The following is a 24,845-nucleotide window of genomic DNA, read 5'->3' as shown; positions in this document are numbered from 1 at the left end:
CAAGCAGTTCCAGACCGCTAATACGTTAGAAGATATGCGGGTCGCTCACGAAGCCAAACAGGCGTTGATCGAGGAAACAGCCCTATACCAACAAGAAAAGTTCGTCAGAGATGCGTGGTATAGGGATAAGAATCAGGCTATTCAACGCTGGCGAGAAACAGAGGGCATGCCCAACGGGATTAAGATACAACAGAAGAGATATCTGGAGGACCTCGGCTTCACGCCGGAGAACGTTCCGGCGGTCAGGGAACGCCCTGGAAAAAGGAAGAAGACCGATTCACAGCCCTCACAGTCATGGTTCGTCGATAAAGGGCCAATTTCAGCTGGAAATACAAGTACCCAGATCAATATTACCGTGGATACCGACTCTGCCTGTTCTATCAGCATATGCGTATCACGATCCTCGCAATCAGCCTCACCTCCCGCCCCAAACAGGCCTTCCAAACCGTTCCCACGGTATATACCATTGGCTACACCCTCTCCCCGTCAACTTCAGGATACGAGACCGCTTGAAGACCGTTCCTCGCCGCCAATACCGGGTGGTAGAAAGGATGAGTTGGAAGTACCCGGGTCGCCTTGTGACCGCTTGAGCGACCGGAAAAGGGCGATTGAGCCAAAACTCCAGAAATAGATATCTACAGCGCAATTCACGGCTTCAATTTATCTGCAAATTCTAACCTTTTTCGTGGGTGTAGTGTTTACGAACGTGAATCGAACTTTCATGAGCTACTTTGTTAGCGATCTGCTAACAAATTTGCTGGCCCACGGTTTTTTCGAAAATCAAGGTTTTGTAACCCCCTCTTTGAGGGGGCCCACAACGAACAGCCCCCAAGTATTTAAAGAAAAAGAAAAAAAATGTCTATGTACATTTGGATGGCTGTAATCGAGTGAAATGCAATATATAAATTGCGCATCTTTCTCATTATTTATGTCAATCTTGAAGTTTCCACCCAGTATCAGTATGCGAGGTGTTCATCCAACTATCCAACACTCACTATAATCTCTCGACCATACTCTTTACAATAATCTACCCACCACACTCTTTTTGATTACTTCAACCTTATCGTGTATAGATTCAGCATTACACTTGACACAATGCATCTTTCATCCCTTTTCGCTATTTCCTCCGCTATCACCACGGCTATGGCTGGTTGGCCACTCACGGCAGATTGTAATATCTACCCTAAGATAGGCGACAAATCCGTGGGTTGGGGTTCGGGTTTCATGGGCAGTGTGGCCCATGTCCGAATCGAAAAAGTCGACTACGCTGTCGCCTTGTGGAAGCGTGTCTGCAAAGCTGTAAAACTCGAAGAACTACCTCCTGGAGTCGAATTGTTTGCGGAGCCGAACACTCTTCGACGGAACCCGCAACCCGTCCAAAGACGGGGCCTTGTGGGCAGAGAACCGTTGGGAGGTCTCGAGTTGCAGGAGTAGCTGGACAAAGAAAACCTCGCACGGGAACAGTACTGCTAGGTTAGGTACCTTAGTCAATCAGCAATCAATAATACAGCTTGTTTGCACCATACAATAATACAGGTTGCTGTCATCTATCTGAAATGCAGCGAGTGGAAGCCATTCCCTAGTCCGTTTCCCGACAGAGGGTTGCTAAGCCTCAATCAACGACGCGTACAATCCGAGTGAGCAACGAAATAGGCTATATGCCAATGGAAGGAACCAACAGTACGGAACCGCAGCGGGGCAATGTCTTGCGTGTTAAGACGCGCAAGCTACATAGTTTACATACGCGTCAGACGCTTCGGAATCGATGAAAAATTTGTGTGCACATAGCGAACCCGACACCACCAGTGAGCTTCCTGTCCAAGCAAATGGGGGGAAACTCGGGGCAAGGTGCCAGGATTATAAAGTGCGAATAGAATTGGTCTACTTCAGGCCTTGTTTGAAAAAGGCCACTGCTTCCGATTTGATCATCGAGGCCTTATTCGCGACGGTATGTTGTCCTGACCTGAAGGGGAAATATGTATGGGAAGGAGAAAGAAATCCTTCAGTGAAAATCCAGGCTAGCTCAGCGGGGGAAATATAGGCACCTAACAGTGGGGTTGATGTGGCTGGGTTTCTTAAGCTCGTCACGGGACCTTGCACGTGGATCAAGATCACGATGGTTTTGTGTCATCGCTTCGTGAGATGAAATGCATGCATGGATTTCAGATATTCCGTAGGTAATTAAAGGCAAGTTTACGTACATTTGTGCACTTGAACAACATCAGTGGCTTTTTTTTTTTGGTTGGGATGAACGATTAGCTGGAAAGATGCGATGTACAAATACAAAGTATGGTAAGGCGATTTGATCCAAGGCAGTCCAGAAAGCCAATTCTCAGGTGCTGGGTAGGTAGAAGGTACCCAGGGAGGAGGTACCTACAGTAAGTACAGAGAACAAACAATCACATTCCTTGAAACAATTCAAACGTCGTAGGCATGCAAACTCGTGTTCTCAATTGGGGTACCGTGTCAACACTGCCAAAAACATGGTTCAGTCGTACCGTTTCTAGCACCAAGATCTAAATACTCCCTTGCAAACAGGGACGTAATATTCTGTTCCGACATACCGTAGAACTAGACTAGTCTAGTTTAGTCAATTTCCAGCTGGGATCCTCTCCAAAAAAGATTCCCCGCTACACCTTAAATGTGTCCAGAATAAACCTGGAGAGACACGGTGCGGGAAGACGTACGTGCCAGTCGGAACCCTCATCGTGGCGGTTTCAACCTCCGACCTTTACCCTGTAATAGCTCCTTGGAATCTGTTTCCCCAAGCCCAAAGAAGTACCCGCCGCCTGCGACGGGAGAAAACCCATCTCCAACATTGAGGGAGGAAAAAAAAGAAGGACCAGAAAGAGAGGATTGATTGCATTGGAGAAACTCAAAAAAAAAAAAATCGAACCGATCGTAAACCAAACCGCCCGCCGCCCTGCATGCGACCCCGAGCTCCCGCGTAAAACCCTCCCCCTCCGAAAGCCGTTGCCTTCAGTTGCCCCTCGGGTTACTGCACGCCTCGTCTGTCCATTCATTGAGCCATCATGGCTTCCACCGCACCGCCTACTGACTCTCAAGGTCAGTCCCCGCTCGCCCTGCGCCAGGCGCCCTCATACACGCCCCTAATCCGTATTCATCTCCCCCGCCACTCGTGGCTTGTTACTGACTTTGACCGTTATACATTGGCGTTTTGCTTCATGCAGCATCAAAAAAGAAGAACAACAAAAAGAAGAAGGCGGCCGGAAAGGCTAAGCCAGCAGAAAACGCTCAGCAGGAGGAGGAAGCGTCAGATGGAGAGGTACCATGCCAACCCTCATCAACCGCCCTTGTTCAACTGTTTCGTTGCGAAACATACTGACGTTAACATCATGATTGCTTGTTCTCACGCAGACCGCACCGCCAGAACCAGAAGATCAAGAGCCAGATAATGGAGACGCCGCCAATGGCCACGCCGGTACCAACGGCAAGGCAGCCCAGACACAGCCGCCCCAATCGCCAATAGAAGAAGCCACACCACCATCAAATACCAGTCGGCAGTCCCAATCCCAGGCCGGCAGCACAGAAGACACGAGCGCGAAGCTGGCGGCCATGACCGAGGAGCGAGACGCCCTCCGGACCGAGGTCGAACAGCTCCGCCGCCAGCTCGAGTCGATCCGCGAATCCCACGCGACCGACACCTCCCAACTGCGCACCGAGCTCGAGGAGTCCGAGGCGGCCCGCGACCGCGCCGAGGACCAATACCAAACCCTCCTCGGGAGGGTTGAGAAGATCAAGGAGACATTGGGAGACAGGCTCAAGCGTGACAGGGAGGAGCTGGCTGAGGCCAAGGACCGTGTGGAGGAGCTCGAGGGCCAGAGCGAAGGTTTGGTCAAGCGAGCGGAGGAGGCCGAGGCCGAGGCCGAGAGGCTGCGCGAGGAGCTGCACGAATCGAACCGCGAGCTGACGTCACTGCGCAGCCGTGGCAATCTGTCGCAGCAGAACTGGCTCAAGGAGAAGGAGGACATGGCGCGGCAGCTGCATAGCTACAAGGTCGAGCTGGACCGGACGAGCAGCGCCATGGGCGAGTGGGAGGTCATCGCCATGGAGCAAAAGTCGGTCAGGGACAGCCTGGCCGACAAGGTGGCCGAGCTCGAGGCCGAGGCCGGCCAGCTGCGCGAGGCTCACGAGCGCGCCGCCTCGGAGCGAGACGCGCAGGCGCAGGCCGTCGATGCGCTGCAGAGGGCGCTACGGGAGATTCAGGAGGCCAGGAAACGGGAGCTGCGCGAGGTGGTTGAGACCTCGGAGGAGCAGCTCGAGGCGGCAAACAGAAAAGCCAAAGAGGCGGCCCGGTTGGCTGATGAGGCCGTGGCCGCGCGCGAACAGTTGTCCAAGGAGCTGGAGCGCATGGTCCCGTTCGAGAAAGAGGTCAAGGAGAAGAACTTGCTGATTGGCAAGCTGAGGCACGAGGCTATCGTGCTCAACGATCACCTGACCAAGGCCCTCAAATACATCAAAAAGAACAAGCCAGAAGAGAACGTCGACAGGTATGTTAACTGTAACTTATCGCATCAAGTTCGCCCGCTGGTTTGGCTTTGTACTAACAATCCCTCTACCAACACCATACAGGCAAGTCGTCACCAACCTTTTCCTCCAGTTCCTGGCCCTCGACCGCTCGGATCCCAAAAAATTCCAAGTATTACAGGTCATATCCGGCATTCTCAGCTGGAGCGAGGAACAAAAGGAGCAGGCCGGTCTCGCGAGGCCCGGCACGTCCAGCAGCAGCCTACGGCTGCCGTCGGCACCCTTCCACCGCACGCCGAGCACGCCGTCGCTCAACACCGAGTTCTTCAGTGAGTCGTCGACGACGCCCACCAACAAGGAGTCGCTGGCGGAGCTCTGGGCGGGCTTTCTCGAGAGGAGCGTCGACGAGGCCGGCACAGGCGTCGCCGGCATGGGCCTAGGGTCGAGAAAGGGAAGCATGTCTAGCAACGCGACGGGAACGACTAGGCCAGATACGAGAGGGGCTTGAAGTGAGATGAGCGAGAATGGGGGATGAGAGCGGGGGGAAGAAGTACCAGAAGGCTACGTATGGTAGAAGGAGAAATAGAGGATAAGCCGTGGCATCTTTTCATCTTGATGAATGGTTCTAGATCTTGAGCCCTTTTTTGGCATATATTTTTATTCATTGTTTCCTTTCTTGTCAGGGAGACATATCACTTGTATGATGCCCATTCACTGCGCTTCTGAGCTTAAGCTATGTTCCTTATGAAGAGGTAGCGCGAGAGCCTGAATCGCACATGGTGCCTCTCCAGATGGAGATTTACAAAGCACGGAGGTTGAGCATGAACTCAAGGTAACTGTATAACGAACGCCAGTCAGGGTTTAATTCTCAAGAACATTCCATTTCGACAGCATTCCTGCAGTCTAGTAAAAATCTAGCTTATTCTTTCTGAGCCTCATCCCCTGGCATCACCGCCTCTACAACATTCCGCGCATAAGTTTCTGCATCCTGCGAGATGGCCGAGATCTTGATCCGGTTCTCCAACGCATCCTTGACTCCGTCCACAACCTCCCTATCCTCCATGACATCATTCATAACCCCGACCTCGTGCGCCCAATAGGCATGAGACCTCGCCCTCAGCGCCGAGTCCCGGCTGGCCGTGTTCTTAACTATGGACACCGCACTGAGCCTACTCTTGGCGCTCGCCAGAGCGCGCGTGACGCCCTCAACGCGCTCCAAGGGGCTGGGCGGCTCAGTGAACAGCCGCTTGGTCGACGACAGCCAGATCAGCCCCGCGATGACGACGTCCATGGCCGCAAAGGCGGCGTGGCGCCAGCGCCGGGCGGCCCAGAAGAACATGTCGAGGTCGGCAGGGCGGAGGGCGCGCGCGTTGGACTGGTGGTCATAGGCGTTGACGAGGTACAGGTCCGCGGCGGCGGTGGCGGCCGCCGACATGACGGCGACGGTGCGCCACCTGCGGCCCTCGCCGCCCGAGACCAGCCCCGACGTCGCCATGGCGAGCAGGGCCAGGTTGAGGAGGTGCGGGGCGAGCAGGTCCGGGAGCGCATAGTACAGGTACGTGTTTGGCTCCTCTGAGACGCAAAAGGGGCAGTCGGCCAGCGCGTCCGGGCCGAACTTGAGGTACAGCAGGCGGCTCTCGAGGTTCACGAAGCGGGCGCGGAGGGCCTCGTCGGTCGCCGTCAGGCTGCCGTTGCGGCGCATGTGCGCCAGGCGGTTGAAGAGGACGTCGGTGGGTATCTGGATTCGGGAGTCGGTGAGGACAAAGACGTTCTCCGGGGAGAGCGTCGGCAGCGTCTTGGCAATGAAGACGATCGCTACGACGCATAGCAAGATTATGACCCGCTGCGCTCCTGGCGGGGGAGGGCGGATGGGTTGGTTCGATTGGGCGGACGAGGCGCGGAGATTGCGGTAGTAGCTGATCATCTTGGGTAATAAGAAAGGCCCAAAGAAAAGTAGTAGGGACTTGATACTATCGGATGCATTAGTTTGCATGTCATATTTCAGTATTTGTGAGTCTAAAATTCTACCACAATACTTACGTCCCCCAACTTATTGACACCATGATGGCGGTCGTTCAGGCCGAGGCCCTCCCTTTTGTGGGCAGATTGTGAACGCCGTGTCTCGAGTTTCGGGCCTATGAGCTTATGGGCGAGAAGTAACCCGTGTAAATTTTGTGTGCACTCTAGAAGTTGCGCTGTTAGAATTACAGTACGCAGGTTGGAAAGTGAAGGTGACGTGCCCAAGATATCCCAGGTAGTACTACTGTACGTACTCCGTACCAACCTGCAAGGGGTAGTAAGTGAGTGGTATTATCTGAAGACAAGTCGCGACGTCGCCCGACAGGGGTTGTTCTTTATCTTTCAGCCAGGTGGCTTATCGGTCAGCTTGCCGGCCGGAAGCAGGCAGGCATGGGAATGTAAAGTGGGGTTGTCGCGTTTGTTCCCACAGTTAGCTGATGCAGATAAAATCCTTTCTCAAAATTTCCCATGGTGTAGCACTCTTCTCCTTCACAAATACCTGCAAGTCGCAAGTAAGAGACAACCACCCTCTAAAGTGTTTTTCAAGCAACCATAACTTTGGTTCTACTGGCTTTACTCAGTCAGAGCAACAGGCATGTTTTGAAAACATCTGTGCGACAACACTTTATAACGTAGAACCAGCGACTTGTCGACCTGCTTTCAGCAAAGCAAGGCGTCCCGACGAACAAAAAGGTCGGGTTGGCACTATCGAAGCTTTGATGACCTTTATTCACCATGGTCCTTTAAAGTCAATATGACTGCCTAGAACGAGCCAAAGTACTCTGCCAAGAGTCATCTCACGTAGTGTTGCAGGGCATTAGTTCCTTCGGGGACAACGATATTCTTTGCGTCAAATTGATGAGAGACAAACACACAAAGACCACCATCACATGATTGTGAAATCAAATTTGCAGCTTTTGAATATTAAAAGGACAAGCTTCTGGGCTAATCATAGTTCCTTTTTGCCCTCCTTCTCGTCGCTTGCTTTCTCGCCAGACACCGCCTTCACAGGAACGGCCTGCTTGACGTTGCTCTGCCGCATGCCCATCACAAAGACCACGAGTGCCGTTATGGCATCCTTGATCAGCACCACAAAGCCCGTGCATGCGAGCTGCCAGGAGGCTATGCTGACGCTTCCCATGGGCGCGCGCGGGAACGACACGAGCCACTCTGCGTAGTACGGAAACCAGCCGTAGGGCAGCCAGAACATGGGGACCTTGGCGTACCAAAAGGGGAGGAAGTATCGTAGTCCCTGGGTGCCCACCCAACGGATTCCCGTTATGTATTTGTCAAAGTTGCCTTTGGTCGAGTCGAGTGCGGCTTCTGCGGTTCAGGCCAAAAGGAATCGACTGGTCAGCTAAATGTATCCTTTCAAGTGCCCCGACATACTAAAGCACGTGGGCCGTCCTGTGCTTACTCTTTTTCTCTAGTTGCTCCAGCAGCTTGTCGTGCTGTCTTCGCAGCTTTGCCCACTTTGCAAACTCATCCTGACTGCTAGTAGCGTTGAGCTCACGGCGGACTTTGAGGTAATCCTGCTGCAGCTTCCGTTGCTCTGCAAACTGTGCCGACAACTTGGTGGGCAAGGCATTGAAAATCCTCCATAGCTGTTTGACACCAACAGCATGAGTTAGCCTGGAATCTTGGTAGTCGCAGAAGTGATCACAGAGAACGGTCGGTAACGTTGTCGAGCCGGTCTTACCAGGTTGTTGATGGTCGCCGCGCCGATTGTGTTGATGAGCTCTACCGCGACCTCGATGGTGAAGATCAGAATCAGTAGTGAAGGCATCTTTGGGGCTTCTGGGCTTCCTTTCGCTGTTGGCCCAGGGCCTCTGTTGTCGCGTGCTTGTGTCGTGCGGTCCACGGAACGAGGGGTATAAATGGACAGACACGGTGTGGTTTTTGGTATCTGGTGCAGAGAGCGTGGGCTTGCCACGAAGCAGCTTGCAGCTTAACCAGCACAGCTTTGGTGGGCCCCGCTTCCCGGCCAGCAAACACGTCACTTTGAACCTCTAGCCTACCCTGCATCAGAACCCAAAAGGGCTCCCACCGACATCACTCCTCGTCCTAATTATTCGTCCTCACTTCATAAAAACACTCGGCATGGCGACTGCTCAGGGACCAATTTCAGTATCTAATCTCGGGGACTGCAATGTAGCATATCAGGCTATCGCAGCTGTTCTCAGTCACCGCCCGCTGGCGCAACAATCAGGTGAAGACCAAGCACACCTGCTGGAGATTGAGATTCTTGGCCGGAGTCACCCAGTCCCTCCGGGCTTGCACATACTCCAGGATGAAAATGCTGTGGCTGTAGTCAAAGCCTCTCTCGCTTTGGCTTTCATAGAAGCCCGCAGGATATTTTTGCAGTTGGCGCAGGACATCTCCCATCATGAATCCCAAGTCCTCGAGGCGACGGCCGTAATGCTCCTCTTCGACCCGGAGCATCTGACGGCCGCAAACACGCGCAAGAGGATTCTCTTGCTGCAGGCTTCTCGAGGAGGCATGGATGACTTTGCTCCACTGTTATCTCAGGAGACGTGGCTCGTCGACTCGCTTCTCACGAGCCGTCTGAACCGACATACAAAATCTCCCACGTTGTGGGGTCACCGAAGATGGCTGATTGGGATGTGTATCACCACATGGGGCCTGCCGATTAACGTGTACGACAGTTTTGTTAAAGTGGTGATGGTCTCGGCGGAGAGGCATCCGAGAAACTATTATGCCTGGGGCCATGCACGATATTTAATGACTCTGCATAGCAGCCAGTCCAAGGACAAAAAGTGCACAGGCCTTGGACAGGCAACCCGCATGATCACCGATGCAGTGAAGAAATGGGTGTTCCGGCATCATACAGATACGTCAGGGTGGTCATTCTTAGAGCACCTCGGTCGCACTTTGCCAGAGAAGGAATGGGCGGCCATAGTCAAGGAGACGGCAGAGTTGGCCATGTCGCTGCGGTGGACAGGCGAGTCTGTTTGGGTGTTTCTGCGCTCGGCTATTGCCTCTGGAAAATCGGGGTCCGCTGGCAGGGAGAGCTTTGCAGCGGCAGTCGAGGCTCTACATTGCACACTATCACGGGAGCCCAAGAAACTCGAGACTGTACGCAAGGCTGAAGACTGGATTCAGATCCACGAAGTTGTGGCTCTCGATGCGTCTACATAATTCTTGGGCCTTCATAATTACACTGTCGTCTAATACACTGCCTCACTACCTTTCTTCTCGTCATGTGGTGCGTAGAATGATCCTCGGAGATTAGCTTTGTATGACGGCAGAAAGGAATATTTATAAACTAGGGCGGCATATAAACATGAGGATGTTACATTAGCACATCCATCGCGTCGATTTTCTGGCATTGGCATGACCAAGACGCCAGAGCTCGGCAGCTTTCAAAAGGATGTCGATGTTCAAAGCGGCCTGGGGAATAAAGAACCAAACACTCTGTCTTGATTGGTGTCCGTCCTCTAAGGTATTGCCTGCAATGCCTTGGAAGCGGGAAACTGTTGTCCTTTTGAAGCCAGATGCACAATTGCATCTAGAACTAGGACCAGACCATTGTTTCCTTGGAGACCACCTCCACATATTGATTGCGCCTCATCGGTAGGTAGGCAAGCCATGAAGAGGCGTTGGGTGTAGTACACAGCGAAATTGAAGCGCGCTAATTGGGGTCATATCGGATACTATTTTCATGGAGACGGCACAATCCTTCCCGCAATGTTCTAGTTCTAGTGAACCGCTGAGTTTCAAAACATCATCAGCGTTTCCTTTCGCTTTTTTTTTATTTTATTTTTTTAACCCGCATGTGTCGCCCCGCAGTGTGCAGAACCCAGTTCGGTTGATGAACATAGATACGGCGATGGACTTGCCTTTTCCTATCCTAGAACTAGATGTTTGTTTTCGTATAGTTGTTTGTGATTAGAAAAAGAGGGTTATGGATCTCTTTCTTTTGATAGCCAGCTTGCCAGAAGGGAAGGCGGCTGTTTCGGCGACAGGGCGTCGTGCGAATCGATACCTCTCTGGGTAATGAGCTACTGCAGGTCAGGGGGTAGGAGAAATTGTATGCGACTGTTGGAACCCTTATTCTTCTTGGCTTTTTGAGAGAGCCTTGGGAGCGCTTCAAAAGTTCAAAGTATTAATTTATCGCCGAGAAGCAACCGGCGGTGCAGGCGTTCGATCAATCATTTTTAGCGCACCCGCCTAGACTGGATCGAAGCGAACAATCAGATGACAGGTTTGACGTGCGGACCATGATTGGTACCTTTTGGATTTTTTATTCATTGGTGGCGATCGACCTCGGACATGCGACCGTCTTTGACTCCATCCTTCAAACATTGTTCTTTTTGTAGTATGAAATATTTACTATAGCCCAGAGTAATGTTAAACTTGAACATCTGGGATGCAACACGACATTCATTTCGTCCGTGTGCCAGGGACCGAAGAAATAATTCCGATTATACCTCATGCAAGTGCATGGGACAAACATTGAATCGCGGTTCTTGAATGTGCAGGTTTAAGCCATGCAAAAGATGGCGGAACAAGCTGGATAAAGAGACTCCGGCCAGTCTACTTGGCACCCGCGTGGGGTAGAAATCTGTGTGTGGTGGATCTGGATGGAGAACAACCAACCACCGAGAGAAAAGCGTTCCATGGGTGATTTTGCGCAATCTGTGGGGGGTTCGTGGGTCTCAATCCCACCAGGCTCCACCTTGCGCCGATTTGATGATCACTCGACAGGTGAACAGAGTCAGTTTTTCTTTTGTTTCCCGTTTTCGTTTCTTCAGGGAAGATAGACAGATACCTTACATTACATAGTAGGTACAAATAGACTGCAAGGTAGATTCCGCAGTCTCAGTCACTCACTAGATGGACATAAAACGATGGTGAAATCACAGTCAATAAAGTTATTCCCTTTGAAAGTCCTAAACTGAAAAGGGCGCAGGTCAATTTTTATCATTTATCGGCAAGCCGGCAAGGTAGACCAAGCCAAATTGGGGAAATTGACAAGCGCGAGATCCCCTGGTTTTACTGTCACCATCCATGACCTCCGCCTTAGGCTGCATTCGCCTAGCGCTGTTAACCATCGAGCCACCCAGGGTCTATTGTAACTAGGTACCTGTATTACTACTGTGGGCGCAAGTAGAAAGTACGTGACTACAGCGGGCTTTATCGACATCCTTGTCCGAAATGGAGGGTAGGGGGCGGTTATGTTGCTGTTCGGAGTCGTTGTTTGTGGTCTTCGTATCGTCTAAATCGACAACGAGTCCACCGACTACGTGACCCCTTTTCCCACTCTTATTGGTGCCCCGCGCTCACTTTAGCCAGCCAGACCAGCCTTCTTTACCACTCTCAACTTGTTTGGGTTCCCTTCGACCCTCCTCCCTTCAATATCTTTGCCACGCTCCCCAACCTCGTGAGGTCCGACTGACCTCAGTGCTGGCTTTCGTTTCTATAACAGCGACGAGTAGAGGCATTGGTTTTTTTTTTTTTTTTTTATCGGTGGCATTCTGTTTTCATCATTTTTTTTTCTTGTTTGTTCATCCTTCTAGTCTAATTCTGGGGTTTGGGTACGGTACCTATCTACCTCCCTAATCAAGCTTGGTGGATCTACCTCATCAGCTGGCGATCACCCTCCTTTCATGCCTGGCATCACTCTGCCCACAGGATTTTTTTGTCTGTCTCGGCCAGCGGAACGAAGCCCAACATTGCCGCCGCCGCCGCCCTTGGCTCCTCTTTGTCTCGCATAGGAAGTGGTGCTTGTGTCTTGCATTGTCTGGCGTTTCCCCGTTCTCCAGTTGCAATCCGGCCCGGATACTGTCTCCCGGCTTACACAACATTCCTGTGCATCTGTTCCACCTTGGCATACAATTTCTCTCGGTCTCTCTCTCTCTCTCATTTTTTATATTGCATTAAGCCATTTTTTCCAGCACCAGCGTTTCCATTCGGGCATTCAACCTGTTACCTGGTCCCCCGACTTCGAAACATCGGGTCTCTATCAATGCGGCCTACATAACCACTAATAATTCCTTGTTCCGCCGGGGGGAGAGCGAGGGAGGTCTTGGGTTGGATATTGGTCGACATTTATCTCTGCAGCAGGACGACACAACTCGCATCGCCTACTGCTGAGAGAAGCGTATTCCACTTTCGTCCGCTCTTATCACCATGCTTGCTATATATCTCGCTTATTTGGCTCTTTGGGTTACTGGCAGCTACGCTTTCTTCCCTTGGATACCATGCGAGGACAACAACAGCTGCGAGTCTCAGCAAAGTCGGAGACGAGGCCCTGAAAGTGGTGGGGTTGTAACGTTCCCTCTGTCCGTGAGGGCGTCCAATGTAAGCTTTGTGTGACGACACTTATCTCCCACGTTCCTGTGCAACCATACTGACTAGTCGTCACACTATAGAACGCAGCGGTTAAGTCCCATGGAGAGAGTATATCGCGAATAGCTCGGTATCTCTCGGCCAAGTATAGTCGATCGGTCTCGTCTGAAAACGACGAGCAACATGATGGATCAGACTTGACCAGGCGACAGAATAACAGGTACACGATATCCAGGGCCCAGGATCCCAAGACCGCGGACAGCATACCGCTCCACCAAGATGGGACCGACTTTTCGTACTTTGTCGACGTCGGCATAGGCTCTGGTCCGAAGCAGATGCTAATGCTCTTGGACACCGGTGCCGGTACAACCTGGATCATGGGCTCGACGTGCAAGTCGACTCCATGCGCCATCCACAACACTTTTGGACCCGACGACTCATCCACCTTCAAGGCTGAAGCGAAGGACTTTTCGATAAACTATGGCAGCGGATCGGTTTCTGGATCGCTGGGGCGGGACACACTCTCGCTCGCTGGCAAGAAGATCCCGATGACGATCGGTATTGCCAACGTTACATCCGACCACTTCAATCATTTCCCATTCGACGGTATTCTCGGCTTATCCATGGCCAACGGGGCCACGGACAATCTGCTTCAGACTTTGAAGAAGGAAAAGGCATTCAAATCCAACGTGATGGGGGTTTATGTCAACCGCAACTCGGACGGACCCAACATGGGCGAGGTTACTTTTGGTGGGATCGATTCGTCAAAGCACATTGGGGATATCACGTACACCAAAGTTCCGGACAACGCTGGTGGTGTCTGGGCCATCCCTCTCGACGACTTTTCATACGATGGCAAGAAGGCTGGCATATCGGGTAGGCGCGCCTATATCGACACGGGTACGACCTACATCTTCGGCCCACCTGGTGATGTTAGCGCTATTCACAAGCAGATCCCTGGTGCCAAGAGCTCCGATGGAGTAACCTACACAGCACCATGCGACTCGAATAAGCCCTTGACCGTCTCCTTCTCGGGCGCTAGCTACACCATCTTCACGAGCGATTGGCTGCAGGCTCCCAATGCCAACGGCGAGTGTGTCAGCAACCTATATGGAAACGAGGTAGTCAGGGGTAGTTGGTTGCTCGGGTCCACATTCCTCAAGAATGTCTATGCCGTCTTCGACATGGACCAGAACCGTATCGGCTTCGCCCCTCGATCTGTTCCACCTCAAGTCACATCGAGCACGAGCGCCTCAGGAGCACCGGCAGCGACTTCGGTGCCTCTGGCACACGGCCCAACCACTCCAGAAGCGACCGGTCCTGCTAGCCCTGCTACTGCTGGCGGAACGTCGACGTCGTCAACGGGTTCCGCCCGACCTTCATCCAACCAGCCGCAAAGTCCTGCCCAACGCATATATCTCAGTCGATACATGTTGGCTGCATCGTTCCTCGTTGCAGCAACAATAGCATCGGGGCTCTCCTGAATATCTAGTCGGAACCGTATTCTCTTCAAAAAAATAAGCATCGAATGTGCGATATTTAACCAAGGAGGCATTCGCATAGTCATCATAGCCAGAGCGTGTCATTGATTTATCAGCAAAAGAAACGAGACAGAAATGTATTGAGCAAAGTGAGAGCTAGGGCATAGTGGGGGGGGGGGTTGCTTATGCAAACTAGAATGTGCATTCCATAGCACCGCGCCATTTGCAGGTTGGCGAGCATGATGGACGATAGAACGGGTTTGAGAGGAGCGCGTTACGTGTAGTTTATTGTAAATTATGATACCCACCCGGAAGGGTACACAGAAGGATATAGCAAACAGTCGAATAGCGACTGAAAAGTTGTTTGGATACTCTTCCGTGCCTGCGTGTTAACAAAAAAGAGTGCAACGAGATTTACCCCCTTGTGCTTGTGTACCTGGACTAATGCGTGCCGTAAATGTCTTCAGCTGACGGAAGCTATCCTAGTCTGGACTAGGAGGCAGACTAGCGAGAAAAAAAAAGAAAAAAAAAAAAAACCCGTTGTAAAGACGCAGCATAATTCTTGGCCTGATGCTTTTCAAAAACAGAAGGCATGCGTCACGGCCCAGCCGACTTTTATTTTGAATGGTGGTTGGCTGCAGGTGGCGGGTGCGGCAATTAACGCAGATCCCTGAGCTTACTTATCGTGAGCGCCAGGTGGGTTTGTGATTATGGTTTGGTACCAAGTACAGCTAATATGCGCGGCGGCTGCAATTTGTGCGAATTACCTAAGGTACCTAGGTACCTACTGGCCTCCATTTGATTTTCATCAAAGTGGACCCGGCTGCAAGGTAAGGTAACGAGGTTAAGCGCACCGTGAATAACCAAAAGACGCTCTGACTGGCGTACAGGGATGAGGGCACTAACATTACGGTTTCCCTGCGTGTCAAGTTTACTCCTGAAAACGAAAAAGACCCTTAATGTCCGTCTGGCGGAACTTGATCTCCATAGAGTTAAAATACCTATCTGTCTAGTTCCTTTTCGCCTAGGCAATCATCCCTTACAAAAGAAGGCCTCTAGTCCACAGACTTCGGTTGTTCGGCAAAAACAAAGAAATACTAAAGACGACAGTCATTGGAGCAGATCGCGCAGGCAGAGAGCATCTTCGACCAGCAACCCAACCCGAACGAAGCATTGACGATCACAAGCAGCTTACGGCGTCGTAGTGAGCACACGTAACACAAAACACACAACACACACTTTCAAACCGAACTGTCTTCTTCCACAGGCACCTCCATACGCACAATACGGACGAGCTTGAGCAGTTACAAGAACTTGAAACAAATTGCCGGGGCAGCATAAGATGCGCTGGTGATGAACCGGCTGCCAATGGCCAAGGCCAGATCTTCGTTCCTCGGAAGCAGCAGCTCCACGCCGCGTGCCAACGACAACGACGAGGACGTTGGCCTGTTGGCCTCTCACAACCAAGATGTCGCTCATGCCGCCGCCGCGATAACATCACCCAGGTCGGTGCCGGGAGACCCGGAGCAGCAGCAGCAGCAGCAACATCAACAAACTCACCAACAAACTTCAGACTCGAAACCGCCCTCAAGGAGGCCACAATCCCTACAAAACACAGAGCGCCGGCCATCTGCTCTTCACTCCCCGAGCCTCACCGGCGAGTCGCGTACGCCCCGCACGCCGAACCGAGTACGCTTCGATCTGCAGCCCATCGTGGTCGGCGGGGGCGTCGACGCAGCAACAGCCAACAATGGCCGCCGGACATCCAACGGCAGCGCCCCGGGGGGTCCGGGACAGGGCCTCGGGGGCGAGTTCAACCACCCACTGCTGGCGCTGTCGTCTCCTTCGTCGCGTTCCAGCTTCGACAGCTACGACAGCGAGTTCGGCGTCGACTCGGAGCCCGAGAACGCCGAGACGGAGCGCCGCCTGCCGCTGCTCACCAACATCGAGGCGCCCTCGGTCTCACTGGCCAACAGCGGCGCGGAATGGGCCAACGGCGGCGCCGAGTGGGCTGAGGACCACAACCGGCCCAAGAGCGGCCTGCGCGCCGCCTTCATGAACATGGCCAACAGCATCATAGGCGCGGGGATCATTGGCCAACCGTACGCTTTCAAGAACGCGGGCCTGCTGGCCGGCGTCTTCTTGCTCATCTCGCTGACAGTCGTCGTCGACTGGACCATCTGCCTCATCGTCATCAACAGCAAGCTCTCCGGAGCAAACAGCTTCCAGGGAACGGTGGAGCGCTGCTTCGGCAAGCCCGGCCTCATCGCCGTCAGCGTGGCCCAGTGGGCTTTTGCGTTTGGCGGTATGGTGGCATTTGGTGTCATTGTAGGGGATAGCATACCGCACGTCTTTCTGGCAATTTGGCCTGATTTGCGCAACATACCCGTACTTGGGCTACTGGCTGACCGCCGTGCCGTTATTGTGATTTTTACGCTGGGCATTAGCTACCCGTTGACGCTGTATCGTGACATTTCCAAGGTGCGTGCGTCAATTTGGGGAGCGATGTGCATTGAGACTCTTATTACTTTTCTAGTCTGCATACTGATCAAACATAAAATGATAGCTCGCCAAAGCAAGCACCTTTGCTCTAGTGAGCATGCTGGTCATTGTCTTTACTGTCGTTATTCAAGGCCTTTTAACCCCCAAAGAGCTGAGGGGCTCCTTTGACACGTCACTCCTGACGGTGAATACGGGTATAGCTCAAGCTATTGGCGTAATATCGTTCGGTATGAATTCTTTTGATATTTGATATGTGACAGATGCGATGGGCCAAGCCCCCTACTGACACTACCGCTCGTCACGTACAGCCTTTGTCTGTCATCACAATTCCCTCCTCATCTACGGATCCCTCGAGAAGCCGACGATAGACCGGTTCTCGCGCGTGACGCACTACTCGACGGGCGTGTCGATGCTCGCCTGCCTCCTCATGGCCCTCGCGGGCTTCCTGACCTTTGGCGACAAGACGCTGGGCAATGTGCTCAACAACTTCCCGGCCGACAACACCATGGTGACGATTGCACGGCTCTGCTTCGGGCTCAACATGCTCACCACGCTGCCGCTTGAGGCCTTTGTGTGCCGCGAGGTCATGTTCAACTACTACTTTCCGGGAGACCCCTTCAACCTGAACCTGCACCTCATCTTCAGCTCCGCTCTCGTCGTCAGCGCGATGGCCTTGAGTCTGATGACGTGCGACCTGGGCGTCATCTTTGAGCTCGTCGGGTCCACCAGCGCCTGCGCCATGGCGTACATCCTGCCGCCGCTCTGCTATATCAAGTTGGCGAGTCGCAGCTGGCGGACCTATTGCGCTTGGGCCGTCGTTGTGTTTGGCTGCTTGGTGTTTGTCGTGAGCTTATTCCAGTCCTTGGAGAAGATCATCACCGGTAAGTCGACCTTTAACCTCTGGATCGAGATCTATTGCTGACATGTGACTCTTTGTTTTGCTTTTACCAGGCAACGGAGGGCCGGCTGTCTGCATGTAGAACATATTTGGAAAGACGATAGTGTATTATTACTGTTTGACACTATTTGAACAGGTAACCAAGCCGTGCTTGTTGTCCATCGTGGTCTAGATACGACAGAGCATTCCTGCCTCCTGTGGTATTTTATGCCGGCCAGTACATGAATATAATCTCTTAGTGAACACCCAGTTTCATGTCCTGGGAAGCATTTCACCATTTGAGGCACCGTTGCTCGAGCGGGAACTGATCAGCCACCTGCGTGCGTATCGGCATAACCGCTCTACCTCCTGATCAATTTGTCGTTCAAGGGTCTGCCGGTGTGGGGAGCGGGGGCAAGGAATTGGATGCCAGCACAGCTCAAAGTTTAGAGAATGGTGGGCAGGTGGTATGCCCTGCATGAGTGTGGTGCAACTGCCCATGGTTGGTGGTCCGTCTCTACTAAGACGATCATAACCACAGCCACACGTGTCAGTTGATGGCAGAAATACCTACCTACGAAGTCCTACCGGTCCGAAGGAAACCAACTTATTCTTAGTCCGATAAAACAGCCTGATTAGCTGCTCGGACTAAAACGAACAATGGCTAATGCTCTTCTCCTGTTTTTCTTTCTAATTTATCCCCTCACCGTATGTTTCAAGCAAGAACATTCTGCGCCTTCTTCCTCCTAAAACTCGGGCGGGTTATTCGGGAATTGTCGACGTAGGGGATCCACGGGGGTCCCCTAGCCTGCATACCTCCGAAACGGTCCAACGGGATCGCGCGGATTGGCGAGCATGGCAGTAAATGGAACTCTTGGTTCACAGAAACCCCCCACTCCAAATCTGCAAAAAGACAAGGTTAGTGCTGCGTTGTTTTTACTGCGACTTTGGGTTCATGGTCTCTGCGCCGGGTTCATGCACGTAAACTCCGGTTTAAAAGTTAGATGATGCAGTGCTACTGGTGTAAATGCCCCCTTAAAAAATAGGGCGTGTAGCTAGGCACCGTAGTATCTACCTTGGTATTTGTTTCATCCGACAAATTGGAGCCTTTCATTTTATTATTATCATTAGTATCACTCAGGCAGTTGCTCACGCGGAGAGAGGGGAGTGTGTCATGGGGAGGGGGGAGAGACAGAGAAAGAGCTACTTCTCACTTGTACACCACTATATAAGATCCTCACATGACCCCGCTCTCTCATGACCCTTTAGCTCTCACCACTTCCCTCCATCGTTCCACCACTTGTCAATCAAACCGACAAAAGCCAAAAAAAGACGTTCTGTTGACAAGTTCACGAAATCATTTTCAAAAAAATCCTTCTCCCCCATCAACAAAACAAACTAGCAAACATGCATGACAAGACCTGCCCCAAGTGCGGAGCTGCTTCCGATGGCAGCTCCAAGACGTGCGGCTCGTGCGGAGCTGTAAGTCACAGGCGGAACCTGTTTATTGCTGCTTACGCCCTCGAACAAAGACAAAAGAAAACACATAAAAGCCCATGTTGGCTGAATGCCCTTCTGTCATCTATACCCCAAGAGCTTACTTCTTTCTTTCAGAGAACTGACCAAATTACCTGCGTTTTGTGAAATAGAGCTGTCCCGTCTAAGATCTGTTCGAGCATCTACGATCATCACCACCTTCGGTTTAATCCAATTTTCTCGTGACACTCTGTTTTCACAAGTAAACGGAGGGTAACGTCAGAATACGGATCTCAGACTTTCGGTGTGGCAATTTGGGGGGCTTTTCTTTTGGGGGGCGTTTGGGATGGTGCCAATTCTTTCTTTGGGAATCGGGGCAGTACATGAGATGAGAGACTACATGACTGCGATAGGGCTTTTGTAGTTGTAACGAAAGGGACGAAGTGAAGACGACAAGAAAATACCATGAGAAATACATGCGATGTTGATCAAATCGATCACGCATATCATGCCTTTTTTTTTCTTCTTATCGCCCACTCCTTGACGTCTCTGACAGTGAACCTGTGCACACGTGCGTGACATAGTAGGACTTTCCTACCCATCATACGTATACCTAGGTACCTTACCTACTTAGGCTGCCTAGACTGGCTTAAGCCTCCCTTAGCTACCTACCACATACCTAGATAGGTACCCTTAGGACGAAGTTTTGATCTCAGACTTTGGAGTGACGCCTGGATTTCTTAGCTCCCCCAACCTTGACCTGACGCAACTGATTCTGCTAGCAGAAAACAAAAGCCAAAGAGGAAATACCTAGGCGACGAAATAGCCTTCTTCCCATCTAATCATCACTTACTCGCCAAAGAACACAGCCTCGAGCAACCATCACAACCCGCAAGAAAGCAAAGCTTGTCAGGACAAGGCGTGGGTGTGTCTGTAATCAAGTCGTAAACAGAACGCTTACGAACGACTGTCCCCAGAATCTCGTGGGGGCCAGGTACATGTAGGCTCTTTACGCTGTTTTGGGGTTCCTTCTTCTGTAAGACTCGATCCTGTTTTTAGTTGGCCGGAGGTTGTAAACGCAGTCTCCCAAAACGGTGACGACTTTAACCAAAGCCGTCTAAAATTCATCGACTGCCCCTTTCACCGTCAATAGAAGCATATTGTCACACCCCCTGAACAGAGAAGGGCAAAAAAAGGAGGGATACATAAGACAACGCGGTACGCGGTATTGCTTCGAAATGCAGAGTAGAACAAAGACGATTTGCGCTGCCTTGCCGAACTGAGAACAAAAGATTATCGGACTTTATATCCCCGTCCACATCCCCTAGGCCCATGCGTCTTTCTTTATAGAAAATGAATCCCGAATCTGACGGAAGGACATCACCACCCGTACCCGCTCAACGACCCCGGCTGATTTGACCAACAGATTGTGCAGCTGCTTTGTATGGGGATCTCGTCATAGTAGCCAGGGGAAATAGAATAAAGACAAGGGTAGAAGAACTAGTGTGAGAAAAGAAATAGTGGTAGGAAAATAAAAAGGTTGCAATAAATGGAACATGTAGACTCCAGCAGCCAGAACCGTTGAACGTTTGCAGAGGCCATACTTATAATCCCGCCTCCTGCCTCCTCCTCTTCTCCTTCCTCCAAATCCATCTCCCAGTATTTCCCCTTTCTGATAACACCTCCGATTCTTTACAGCCGTAGGTCCTTCCTGGTATAGAAATCAACGCTCGGCTGACAGCTGCCGCGGAGGCTCGGTGTGTCCTGGGTATCACAAACGACGGAAAGGGCTGCGAAAGAGGGGCAAACAGCCCAACGAGATCATACGGGCGACCGGGGCAGGGTATCTAAATGGTCCGCTCGCTTAGAGGATGAGGCACTTCTTCTTCTTGGTCTTGTGGCGAGACAGGAGGGCAGCTCGTGTAGCATGCTCGAACACCTCACGGACACCCTCGTTGGTCTTGGCCGAGCACTCGAGGTACTTGTAGGCACCAATCTTCTTCTTAATCTCCTCACCCTAGACGGTTGACAAAACACATACTGTCAGAATGGTTGCAAAGTAAAAGGGGTACAACATCTGGCCAGATGACTGATTCAAGGTCTGGGGCAAGTAGAGCACATTGCGGGATTGGGGGAGTGTCAACGTACATCCTCAGGTGAGACGGGCTTCTGGCTGGTCTTGCGAAGCTCCTCAATGGTCTTCTGGTCATACCGAAGATCCTTCTTGCAACCAACAAGGATAATTGGCAGGCCCGAGCAGAAGTGAAGGACCTCGGAGATCCACTGATGATTTGAACGAGCACGTGGTTAGTTACTTTCCACAAATGTTACCAGGGGGCGAAACCGCAATGGTAAACAATCGGAGGATGCCAGAGTACCAGGGCACCAGACAGTGTTGAGCCGACTGGTGATTTGCATATCACATCGTTGCTTCAAAAGGGTCGGTGGTGTTTGCTTACCTTCTCTTGGACGTTGTCAAGGGAGTCGGGAGAGTCGATGGCGAAGCAAATCAGGATAACGTGAGAGTCGGGGTAGGACAAGGGGCGCAGACGATCGTAATCCTCCTGGCCGGCAGTATCCCATAGTGCCAACTCGACGTGCTTGCCATCGACCTCCACATCAGCGACGTAGTTTTCGAAGACGGTGGGGACGTAGACCTGAAGTTAGTCGTTGTCAGCGGAGGGCGTCCGACGTTCAAGTATTCAAGGACAAAGGCCGCAGATGATTGTGAGCAGTGTTGGTGGGAGAGGTTTGTCTTTGATACATGCGAGCGTCGTCCGTCGATTGAGTGGCATGACCGAACCTGCGTCAACAAGCCGAGTGTTGTGGAAAAGAGGACGACGGGACACCCAAGTCAGGCCGAAAAGTCTCGGCATATTTTTGCACATTTGTTCCTCGGTCGCCCCCAGTAACCAAAGCTCATCCTCTATCGTAGGGGGTTTCGGAAGGATGGGAAACGTCGGTGTCTGGGATTCATACCTCGGGGAAGGTGCCCTTAGAGAACACACTGATGAATCGGTTAGCATTAACACTGAAAATTGACTCGATGTAATCGCAGCACCTCGTCGTGAGATGCAGCAAAACAGCAGATGGATGATGTTGATGAAAGGGGTCTCGCAAAGACTGGCGGCGCGCATAAATGGACCGGACCAAGAAATACGACACGAGGCAACGGTGCAAGGCAAAAGCCGTCCATCCACGAAGAGAAAAGAGAAAATCGGAGAAACGTACATCAACAAACATGTCTTACCGCAGGCACCGTCACCGACGATGACCAGCTTGCGGCGGATTTCGGCCATGGCTGCGCGGGTTCAGGATCTGGGAGGAGTCGTGAGCGAGGTGTTGATTTGTTATCTGTCGATGGTTTGCTCTAGAGGTACCGACAGAATCAATAGATTCAAAGCAGCAGCAGCGCTCGATGTGTAAATGAATACACTGAGCGCGCGGATTGGGTGGTTGTTCTGACTGTGGTTTTGTTGAAGAAAGAGGAGCAAGACTTTGGAAAGGTCCGCTCAATTGACGTTGCGGGTTGAAGAGGTTAGCAGGTGGAAGAAGATGGAGTGACAGCGAGCCGGGCTTTTGCTGGGTGTCAGATTGGCTGGGGGATTGACTTGGATTACAGAGGCAACCAGGACCCTCCAGTCATAGGTTTTCGAACCAACCAGCTGCTCCTCTAATTGGCCCATCCCAGCAGCGGGGGTCCTCGACCAGGGGGGCCCTTCAGGCATGAAAAGCTGTGCAGAGCCCAGCACAGACAAAGTACAGTATTATCACGGGCGACCAGACAGACCTGGAAGTTGGTTCTATTTGATCCATTCCAATAACAACGACGTCAATGACAGTGACAAAAGCGAAAGCGACAAGAACGAAATTGATGAATGATGAACCAATGGCCACCGCGGAAATTCGGTTCTGTTCTATTTTGTCCACTTGATAGGGACTTCGGTAATCTAATCTAGACTTAGTTGTAGAATAGCACTTAAGATAGTACTCGTCGCATGTATTATAAACTCCTCCTTTATCCTGTCGCTCTTTGTCTTTTTGATTGACCTTCAAGTCTGACATCCATACATGCACTGTAAAAGAAAGTGGCCCAATTATGGCTACCTTACCGGTTAACTGCAAAAAAAAAAAAAAAAAAAAAAAGGAAAAGCCCATAGGCGACGTTTATACAATATAAACATACCTACATTACACCGCCACTTGCGATCGAAGTGTAAACCTTCATTAAGCATTGACTTTTATGTGCCCCAGGTGCCTTGTCGATCCTGTTACCTGAACAAACTACCAGGTAGGGAGTTGGCTGTCGAAGGATTCAACTTAACTTCCTTAAGTAGGTAAGGGAGGTAGGTAGGCAGGTACCTAGGTACCTACGGTAACATGGCTAAGATACCCAAGTCCTACTGTAATGTACTTACCTACCTACCTGCCTACCTGCCTACATAAGCATTTGCTGCTTACGATAATACGAACAGATGGCCGAGGGAAAACAGTCAGATTTGATGAGTTGCTATGGTCCCTACCATACTGTACAATGGGAATAAAAACACCACGTTAGGGGTTGGCAGGGGTTTGATTTGGAAATACGAGCCTATCTCGCCTACAACTGAGATAGGTCATTTGGGAGCCCCAGGCTAAGTTCGTCAGATATGGAGGTAATATCCATTCGATAATTCCAGCGTTGCCCCAGCTCAACTGGAACCCGAAAACCAAGTCCTAGGTAATTTTCTAGGCAGTTGCCGGTAACAACCTGACTTAGGGAGTGCTACTTCGTAACTAGGTCAGCATTGGTTCCCGGAAGCGTGGACGTGCAGCAGATGAGCCCGGAAGTAGAGCCAGGGTGGATGATAAAGTGTTTTACAATGTATACACTTGTGAAGTACTCCGTACATAACTGCCTTTTTGCTTTTCAATTTGTCTTTCTTCCTTTTGCTTCCACTTTTCCCTTGTTTTTCTCTACAAGAAGGAATCGTACGCGGTGGATTGGAGACCGAAAGACTAGGAAAAGAAACATCCGACATCAAAAACCAGGATAAAGTGTTATGGAGCCCGTCCGATGTCATTGTCCGAACTGTCAAAATCATGTGCATCGACAGAAGCGAAGCAAGCCTCAATCAACTTGGTACCTCAGGTACCTATCGACCTGCCCGACTACCTTAGGTTTATGTACGTCGCAGGGAGGCGGGCTTGTAAAGATGTCAAACATGCCAAGCGTGATATCGACGCCGGCACCTAGATCTCACAAGTTACAACCACTAAAAACATTGCGGACTCCGCTCAGGTACAGCCATCCGACCGAATGGTTCAAGGTTCCTACCAAGGCACTTGGTACATTGACCGGAGGTCAGCTTCAGCCAGGTGCCAAATCGGCAATATCTCGATATCTTCTCGAGATTCTCTGGCACTATTGACGTACTAAACCCCGTTTGAACATATCTCTACGATTCCGTGATTCAACCCCAAAAGCTGTGCCAAGTTTCTCGGTCGGTACCTTGCTTTGTTGCCTACCTAGTTCTAGTTCTAGTTGCCAGTTGCTAGGTACCTAGGTGGGTACATAAGGTACTAGGTAGGTAGGTGGTACTTTATGCAAAATCGAAAGCTCCAACTTCTGAACTTCTACGTACCTTCTAGGTCACGTGGATTGGCCCACTATTTCGATACCATGCACAGTACTGTAAATTACCGAGTCG

The 24,845-nt window shown here is 51.4% G+C and overlaps 11 protein-coding genes across 11 annotated transcripts; 7 read left to right on the top strand and 4 right to left on the bottom strand.

The window, feature by feature from the left end:
* Positions 1-872: 872 nt before the first annotated feature.
* On the top strand, positions 873-1,525 carry MGG_07184 (uncharacterized protein). Its single transcript, XM_003715340.1, has one exon. It carries the CDS (start codon positions 1,096-1,098, stop codon positions 1,432-1,434), a length of 339 nt encoding a protein of 112 aa, XP_003715388.1. The 5' UTR covers positions 873-1,095; the 3' UTR covers positions 1,435-1,525.
* Positions 1,526-2,644: 1,119 nt separating this feature from the next.
* On the top strand, positions 2,645-5,406 carry MGG_07183 (uncharacterized protein). Its single transcript, XM_003715339.1, has 4 exons — positions 2,645-3,066; positions 3,192-3,286; positions 3,379-4,511; positions 4,594-5,406. Exons 1-4 carry the CDS (start codon positions 3,033-3,035, stop codon positions 4,994-4,996), a joined length of 1,665 nt encoding a protein of 554 aa, XP_003715387.1. The 5' UTR covers positions 2,645-3,032; the 3' UTR covers positions 4,997-5,406.
* Positions 5,308-6,766, bottom strand: MGG_07182 (uncharacterized protein). Its single transcript, XM_003715338.1, has 2 exons — positions 6,529-6,766; positions 5,308-6,458 (listed from the first exon to the last, which is right to left on the bottom strand). The coding sequence occupies exons 1-2, from the start codon at positions 6,549-6,551 to the stop codon at positions 5,408-5,410; spliced, it is 1,074 nt and encodes a 357-aa protein (XP_003715386.1). The 5' UTR covers positions 6,552-6,766; the 3' UTR covers positions 5,308-5,407.
* Positions 6,767-7,291: 525 nt separating this feature from the next.
* On the bottom strand, positions 7,292-8,439 carry MGG_07181 (GET1). The gene is made up of 3 exons (XM_003715337.1): positions 8,207-8,439; positions 7,925-8,111; positions 7,292-7,830 (listed from the first exon to the last, which is right to left on the bottom strand). Exons 1-3 carry the CDS (start codon positions 8,291-8,293, stop codon positions 7,457-7,459), a joined length of 648 nt encoding a protein of 215 aa, XP_003715385.1. The 5' UTR covers positions 8,294-8,439; the 3' UTR covers positions 7,292-7,456.
* A 66-nt stretch (positions 8,440-8,505) lies between these two features.
* Positions 8,506-9,755, top strand: MGG_07180 (uncharacterized protein). Its single transcript, XM_003715336.1, has one exon. The coding sequence runs from the start codon at positions 8,608-8,610 to the stop codon at positions 9,664-9,666; it is 1,059 nt and encodes a 352-aa protein (XP_003715384.1). The 5' UTR covers positions 8,506-8,607; the 3' UTR covers positions 9,667-9,755.
* Positions 9,756-11,647: 1,892 nt separating this feature from the next.
* Positions 11,648-14,755, top strand: MGG_07179 (rhizopuspepsin-3). The gene is made up of 2 exons (XM_003715335.1): positions 11,648-12,831; positions 12,903-14,755. The coding sequence occupies exons 1-2, from the start codon at positions 12,661-12,663 to the stop codon at positions 14,301-14,303; spliced, it is 1,572 nt and encodes a 523-aa protein (XP_003715383.1). The 5' UTR covers positions 11,648-12,660; the 3' UTR covers positions 14,304-14,755.
* Positions 14,756-15,120: 365 nt separating this feature from the next.
* MGG_07178 (uncharacterized protein) lies at positions 15,121-18,735 on the top strand. Its single transcript, XM_003715334.1, has 4 exons — positions 15,121-16,781; positions 16,867-17,029; positions 17,111-17,683; positions 17,754-18,735. Exons 1-4 carry the CDS (start codon positions 15,654-15,656, stop codon positions 17,780-17,782), a joined length of 1,893 nt encoding a protein of 630 aa, XP_003715382.1. The 5' UTR covers positions 15,121-15,653; the 3' UTR covers positions 17,783-18,735.
* Positions 18,736-18,977: 242 nt separating this feature from the next.
* Positions 18,978-19,490, top strand: MGG_07177 (uncharacterized protein). The gene has a single exon (XM_003715333.1). The coding sequence runs from the start codon at positions 19,087-19,089 to the stop codon at positions 19,321-19,323; it is 237 nt and encodes a 78-aa protein (XP_003715381.1). The 5' UTR covers positions 18,978-19,086; the 3' UTR covers positions 19,324-19,490.
* Positions 19,491-19,867: 377 nt separating this feature from the next.
* On the bottom strand, positions 19,868-20,092 carry MGG_15871 (uncharacterized protein; the record flags this gene model as incomplete). Its single annotated transcript, XM_003715332.1, has 2 exons — positions 19,868-19,933; positions 20,009-20,092. Coding segments are annotated over 2 exons (150 nt in total), but the record flags the coding sequence as incomplete, so codon positions are not given.
* Positions 20,093-20,317: 225 nt separating this feature from the next.
* Positions 20,318-22,746, bottom strand: MGG_07176 (GTP-binding protein rhoA). Its single transcript, XM_003715331.1, has 5 exons — positions 22,387-22,746; positions 22,135-22,162; positions 21,615-21,812; positions 21,304-21,438; positions 20,318-21,172 (listed from the first exon to the last, which is right to left on the bottom strand). Exons 1-5 carry the CDS (start codon positions 22,452-22,454, stop codon positions 21,020-21,022), a joined length of 582 nt encoding a protein of 193 aa, XP_003715379.1. The 5' UTR covers positions 22,455-22,746; the 3' UTR covers positions 20,318-21,019.
* A 1,465-nt stretch (positions 22,747-24,211) lies between these two features.
* Positions 24,212-24,566, top strand: MGG_15870 (uncharacterized protein; the record flags this gene model as incomplete). Its single annotated transcript, XM_003715330.1, has 2 exons — positions 24,212-24,321; positions 24,443-24,566. The coding sequence occupies 2 exons, from the start codon at positions 24,212-24,214 to the stop codon at positions 24,564-24,566; spliced, it is 234 nt and encodes a 77-aa protein (XP_003715378.1).
* Between the last annotated feature and the right edge of the window lie 279 nt (positions 24,567-24,845).

The sequence above is a fragment of the Pyricularia oryzae genome, chromosome 2 (genome assembly GCF_000002495.2).
Source record: "Pyricularia oryzae 70-15 chromosome 2, whole genome shotgun sequence".
Classification (NCBI taxonomy): domain Eukaryota; kingdom Fungi; phylum Ascomycota; class Sordariomycetes; order Magnaporthales; family Pyriculariaceae; genus Pyricularia; species Pyricularia oryzae.
Note: the sequence above shows the minus strand (reverse complement) of the source record. Positions and strands in the feature narration are given on the sequence as shown.